Here is a 7,204-nt window from a genome sequence, read left to right as displayed (position 1 = left end):
GCACCTAATACCTAATGGGGTAGTGTTTGCTCCGCTGCGCAGAAAAATTGTACAAACGGAGCAGACAAGCAGGACTCATCAGACAGACGTGAAGGTCACCTGCCTTCTCTGTTCTGAGAGGCCCACACAGTCCCACAATGGACACCACGGAGCAGCAGATGCACGCGTTCCAGTCTGTCCACCACACGTCAAGAGACTACTCTGTACGACAAAATACAGTCGTCCAGAATGTTTAACGCGACAGGACTGTGATGCACGCTCAGATCATTGACCATTTTTTCTTTTTTGAAGCTAACATGAGATAGGTGCGGAAAATGTCCCGACAGAGCAGCTGAAATCTCAGATGTTTGCATGTGCATGTGTGTATTTTGGCATGCCTCCTCATGCTGGCAGAGCCGCAGATCCCCAGCTTCCCAACATAAATCCCGAATCCATCCACCTCTTCTCCATGAAATATGTTGTCTAGCCTCCTGAATTTCAGCATGATAAATTTACACCGCCACTCAAACACGAAAAAGAAAATGCATATTTAAAACAGTTCTCCATAAATGACCTCATGCTGTCCTTGTCTTGGGTGAAGGAGTGAATATATACGGCTCTCCAAATTTTTACCGTGTACTTTTCCGCATAAAGGAAATATTATTGTTGAGCTTGGGGTTAAGCTTGTAGCAGGGAACACAGCGTAAATCACGGTGCTGAACACACAGTCGAACATGGAAGCACAGAAGGACAGAGGCAAGGAGCCATGCATGAAATTAGTTCATTAATCTTTCTATGATAGGCTGTCCTTGTTTGGGGCAAACTCTATCAGCTTTAAACGGAGTGCCCCTTCCTGCCTGACACATAGATTACACTGTTAGTCAGTGGCCGCGGTGTCTGGGAAATGAATGGTCATGCGAGTGGGAAAATGGGGGTAGCGTGTGTCTCCAAGTGTTAAGTGGTAACAACAACATGCGGGTGACACAAATGAAGGTCATCAAAAATGTGTGTGTTCTTAAATTTCGCTGCTGCGAATATCGCTTTTTTTTCCTCATATATTTATAATGAATACACATTTAAAAGAGCTATCCCTGTGATATGCTGAATTGATAGAAGCAAACACATGAAACAGGATTTCTAATAATCTTCTGCTACAACCTTGCAGATTCAGTCAAGGAAACGCAAACCTACAGTTAAATGTGACAACAACAAAAAAAATCTACCAACTACTGAAGTAGCCCCACATTGTAATGCTGCAACAAGATTTAGCGCTTTAAATTCATTTAGGTTTAATCTTAAGAAGTATTTACTCTATTTGCCTCTAAAGGGTGAAGGTTTCTTCTTTTCGGAGCATCTTATTCCTGAAGTCGTTCGGATTTTCTTGCATTGTTGTGTGACTGATTTATCTATTCCCTCTTTTTCGGATACATTTGAGCTTATGTTTAGTGTACTTGCATGTGTATTTAATATGTGTTTATGCTAATGTTCGACTATGTGCATTCCACACACAGGCTTGTACATAATACTGAGTTATTCTGGTTTAAAATGGATCAGATTGTATTCCTTTGCAACTGCTTTAAAACCACAGTTTAAAGCTTGATGATAAGTTTGTGGAACCAAGCATATCCTTTACTTGTGCTGCAAAGCTGGAAAGTCATTCTGTAAGTTATTTTGCTCTGACACCTTCATTTTTAAAAATATTTGTTTTAATGTTGTTTTATCTCAGGTAGTAAGTCCCAGCACTAGTTTTGCATCACATAGATATACTTTGTTTCTTCTTCTCTATCTCTCTAACACACACGCATACACGCACACACTCACACACTCACACACATGCACATACCATACAGAGAATTTCCAGCATATGGCCTCTTCAATGTCACTGCCACGAGGAGAGACTGCATAGATTTCCCACATGGATGATGTCTCCTTACCTGGAGTATCAACCCCCATCTACATACACATCCAGCACCTCTAGGAAATTGCTCTCTCTGCAAAGTCAAACACACCCCTAACTGCCTTTTAAAAAGAGACAGAAGAAGGAGGTTACGGGGGGAGAAAGAATAAACGAGCAGAGACTTAAGCCGTCATTGGGAATCAGAGAAGGACTCATGAGGGACAGTTACGATATTGATTTCATAAATAAACAGAGATGGCCATCGATCCTAATGTTATTTTGCATTTCAATTACTGCCCAGAAACCTAACCTTCAAACGTCTGCTTCTCCACAGTAATAACATCCACTGATAATCACAAGCGAGTCTTGTTCGGCACAAATTGGCTTTTCTCTCACCCCTCCTACCCCTTCCACCCCCCACACCCCCTTTTTTTCTCCCCCAAATGTGTAAATGACACAACTTTGCATTTGCCTAATGGTATTAGAGCATGGACTGAATTTCAAGTGAGACTCAAGCTGATACAGTAAGCGCTCCGGTCAATTGACACAATGCAAATTAACGTGGTGAAGAGGAATTAAGTTCACAATGTGAGACCTCGTGAAGCTACGATGAGGCCCATTAAATTAAACATGCCGGCTGACCCGCACTCCATGATTAGACGCACACTGCTTCTTTCCTTGGGTGTGTGTGTTAATTTCATTTGATCAATAAAACAAACTCCTTCTAAGAAGTCCTCTCACTGCTGCTTACACTCAGCCTGAGCACTTGAAAGGCACATTCATGTTTGATTGAACAGCAGGTGAAGAAAAAAAAGGTGTCCATCTCCAGCCTGATGAACTCAGAGTCTTAACAGGCCACCTAAAGGATATATCTATAACAAGAGGGGCGGTCATGACATGTGATGAAGCTATTTCTCCCCTCATGCCATCACACAGAACCAACAAAGCTCGGCTCGTAAGGAGTAGCCACTGCTAACAGTGAACGCGACAGTCATGAGAAAACACAGCAGCGACTTCACACGTTCAGAGCTGTTTTTATCTCGGCCAGTTTTTGTCAGCTTTATGAAAACTCAAAGCTGGTGGTGAAGTTGGAAGGAAGCAGATTGTTTTCCCCCCCTCACCACAGTTTCAACACAATGCAGCACTTTCCCACCACCTGCTCCCTCCATCCGTCAGTGGATTCTTTTGGCTTTCCAGTCAGTTCTGCTGGTCAGATCAGCCAACTATCAAACAAAGTTGGTAGAGATCACAGCCCTCGTGTAAGGTTTGGATCCTTTTCAAGCAGTCTGACACAAACCAAACGGTGACTGGTGAAGTGCGAAAAGGTGGCCGGGAGCTGTGAGTACACATAAAGTGAAATATTCAAACTCGAACCTTGGACAGCACACGAAAGAAGCAATGAGTGCAAGATCGATCACGAATGGATGGAAATAAATCTGCCACTACATGTTCTATGTTGCAAAAAACACTGATTGCAGATAGTGAACTGCACTCACTGCAAATTTGTAATGCTTGAATTCCCCTAAACAACTGGCAACTCCAGGTACTATTTTCCTTATGCTCAGGGTTTTAAATACTCCGTTGCAATCAAATTAATTTTACCTCAAGCATCCGTATGTGACGTGTTAAGACGTGAAGTGTTAAGTAAAAACAAATAAAGAATAAATGGCGGGTGCATCTTAATCACAGCAAGACCCGTGTGTTAAGCGTAACAAATTACAGATGCAATGTATGATAAGATGATGTGCTCCTCTTTAACAGACACAGTCAGGTGTTTCTATGTATCGGACGGCTAAAATTAGATCCCAGGTCAGTGTGTGATTCTTTGGTCTACATGTGTGTGCATATGTCTGTCTATCTGTGTCTGCATACATTTGGTCGCTTATGCATTCCTGTTTGTTTACTTGGGGAGGACACCTGTGGGAATAGCAGGTAAAACAAGTTGAAAAGAAATTTGAGCAAGCAGTATATTTAATCCTCATGTGACGCCTTTGTCAGTTAATAATAAGTTAATTAATAAGTATTAGAATTTCTATAATTTAAAAAAGGCAGTTATTGTAAAAGAAGAATAAAGCAATATGTGTAAAAAAACGTGTCTAAGACGACTCTTAATTCAAAACTGCCTCCATTAATTTTAAAGCAGATGGTTCTGACTGACAAGAAATAGTGGAGAGCACCTGTGGAGGCTGATGCAAATAGTAGGTCATATGCAATTATGTACAGCTGCATTTTATTGTGATTTTGGTCCACAACACGCAAACACGATCCCGACGTGCACATTTTCATAAAGAATAAATCACTAGATGTAACTAATATTTTGGTCTCTTGACAAAGCAGGTATTTGCTTTAGTATCAGAAATGTGGTTTGACAGCTGGGCACTAAAATCCTTTGACCTTTCACCTCGGGCCAGTATGATAGTTGTAAGGCAAAAGTCTCCAAGGGTTTGAAAGCAGAGGCAAACCTAACTAATCACAGATATATGTGACACTGAGCACACAGATTTTCAGCGTGCGACTTCTCGATGTGGGAAAATGTAGGACAACATGGTTAATGCAACTTTAACGCTTACAAATACATTTTTAAATAAAAAAATTGTAAGTGTAGAATCGTTCATCTCAAGCAGAACCAGTAAAAATATGTAGAGTTGTGGTGTTAGTGTAGTGCTGGCCTATCAAATATGACCTAACAAGTATTTAAGGATGCAGGTATAGCATGCATAACCAGCTACTCACTTGTCAGCACACGCATGCATATTTTTTTATCTGCATACATAAATGCAGACACACACACACACACACACACATAGATGGACACAGACACAGTCTGGGGTCACGATGGGTTAATAGCATCATATCGTAGGATTTGTCATTTTTAATCATTTCTATTTGGCATAGTTTTTTTTTTTTTAAAGATGTAATTAAAACTTCAGAGTTTTCATTTGAAGGTTTTTTGAGTGTAAAAATGAAAAGCCTTGCGATTGTGTGTTTTAAAAGCACCGCGAATTAACTGTGATATTAAAAGTTAGAGCCTTCAGAGACGATGCTTGAAACAGATGTATTTAATTGAGATCTGTTACTTTTATGTAAAATATCAAAACAACTGACAAAACTGTGGTTGAAGTTTCCAGCCTGGAAATGATTTACATCCTTTTTCAAAAGGAATTTTGTGTGATTCATTTGATTACAGTGAATAAATCAAATTTATGTACATCCTTCAAGGTGAGCACGACACCTTTGACTGAAGTGTTGAAGTGCTTTGAATCATCGTCATCATGAGCAGCAGCAGCAGTGTATACATTTTATTTCGTGATCAATAGAACTACATACACTTAACACCAAAATGAGCTTTTTTTGATGCATGTGCAAAGTGCATTAAAACGACACATACTTCTACTGAGCGAACAGCTTCTAACCAAAGCTGCTTTGTCGTTTCACTTGCTCAACCAATACAAACCGATAGGATCTCATTTGTTTTGATTATGTGCAGTGGCAGCTCGGATGCAGTTAGAATAAACACTTGTTTAACACTTCAGGAGATGCTCCCCCTTTTTTTTTTCTTTTGTGGAGCCTTGCAGAGTTGGAAATATCCTTAATCGCAGTTCTGTAAAAAGTGCTTAGCAGATTAAACCTTTCCAATCCCATCTACAGATTAACATTAAGAGGATCCCAGTGAATCTTTCCAGGTATCCAAGAACTGTAACAATGATAAAGACTGGAGCTCCAAATGAGATTTGAGAGTTTCTTTAACTTCTCATTTGTTAGGGAAAAAAAGCTGCTTGATCCCTGCCTTTGAGCTAAGAAAATGCACAATAACCATATGCATGCGCAAGAAAAAAAAAAGTTTTAAAGTGCACATTTTGTTGTTCGTATTAACTGCATTTTACTCACATACTGTGCCACATTTGGAGGTGACCAAACTTACTAAACTCTCAGTGTTATTTAATCATAACCACCAATTTTATATAAAAACTATAAATGACAATAAAATGAGATGAGCTGTATCAGTAACACAGACAGACATGTATCTACTTCTTCAGTTACACACTTTTCTGTGTCACGCTTACACAGTACAGTCACAACTAACTTTCCCCGGGACACCGGCTGGTGCTGGAGGACAGTGCACGGGATACCGGCTGCATTAATCTGCCTGTGACTCTCTCCTACGAGCTGAGTTTAAACCCTGGATCCTGATGCAGAAGCTAGAGAGCTGTACAGAGACCAGCTCCCCGGTCTCCCTGCAGGCTACGCCACAGCAGCCACCGCTCAGCTCTGATGTCCTGTACATGAACAAGAGCAACTCCCTGTCTTTGGAAATAGTTTCGTTTGCTTTTTTTAAGAAACAAATTATAACATTTTTAAACAATTTTTATCAACTTAGAGAGAGACAGAAAAGTTTAGATGAGCTAACCAAGAAGGGAAAAAAGGGATTTGTATAAAGAAGCACCTACTGGTTGTGGTAGCAGAGAGGGTCAGGGATACACAGTTCGGAAACATCCATCAGTCCTTGTTAAGCATTCCAGATGTTGCAATTTTAAAAAAAATTCAAAAGCAACAACAGATAAACAGCTGGGGAAAAGCTGAAGCAGGAGATCAGTTCCTAAATCTCCTCATATTCTCAATAAATATTGGTCAGGTGGTCCCGGGTGCTGCTTCCCCTCCCTCCTGTGTTCAACCTGCACACTTAAAATAAAAATAAAAAAAGAGAAGAAGAAAAAAAAAGAAAAACCTTCTGCCTCGGCCCAACAAACTCCAGTCTGCACAGGTGCCGCACGCTCGGGCTCAGGAGTACGGCCGGTGAGAAGAAAAGTGGTGGTCCGAGAAAGAGGAGAGAGGAAAAAACAAAAAAAGAACCTCAGGAAGAGATGAAGAGAGGAAACGGTGAGCAACGAGAGGAGGTAGAACACAGATGATGGGATTGGTGGACAGAGAAAGAGAATAAAAGATAAGAGGGATGGATGGAGAGCAGCAGCAGTGAGAGCGCACTCAGGCTGAGTAAGTCGGCGAGGGGGGATTGAGTCTCCATTGAAGACAAGGGGGCTCTTTAAGAACAGGAGGGAGTGGTTTAGGTGCATATGGAGCGACCGCCATTGGCTGGATTCAGGAAGGTTGTCCTGCCAGCAGCCAATGGTGATGAAAGATTACTGAGATGAGACGGGCTAATGGGCCACTAGTCGGCCTCCATTCACAAGGGAGCGCTGCAAAACAGAGAAAGAAAGAAAGAAAGAAAGAAAGAAATGATAGATAGATAGATAGATAGATAGATAGATAGATAGATAGATAGATAGATAGATAGATAGATAGATAGATAGATAGATAGATAGATAGATA

At 40.8% G+C, this 7,204-nt stretch overlaps 1 protein-coding gene across 1 annotated transcript in view; it reads right to left on the bottom strand.

Annotated features, from left to right (window-relative positions):
* The window catches only part of esrrgb (estrogen-related receptor gamma b), a 37,399-nt gene extending 30,529 nt beyond the window's left edge, over positions 1 to 6,870 (bottom strand). Inside the window, exon 1 of the mRNA XM_013911197.1 lies at positions 6,325 to 6,870. Within this exon, the coding sequence (XP_013766651.1) occupies positions 6,325 to 6,374 (50 nt within the window). The 5' untranslated portion in view covers positions 6,375 to 6,870. The remainder of the gene's footprint in view (positions 1 to 6,324) is intronic.
* Positions 6,871 to 7,204: the final 334 nt, after the last annotated feature.

This window comes from Pundamilia nyererei, unplaced genomic scaffold (genome assembly GCF_000239375.1).
Source record: "Pundamilia nyererei isolate P.nyererei 1_Seehausen unplaced genomic scaffold, PunNye1.0 scaffold00058, whole genome shotgun sequence".
Taxonomy (NCBI): Eukaryota; Metazoa; Chordata; class Actinopteri; order Cichliformes; family Cichlidae; genus Pundamilia; species Pundamilia nyererei.
This window is presented reverse-complemented; position numbering and strand designations above follow the sequence as displayed.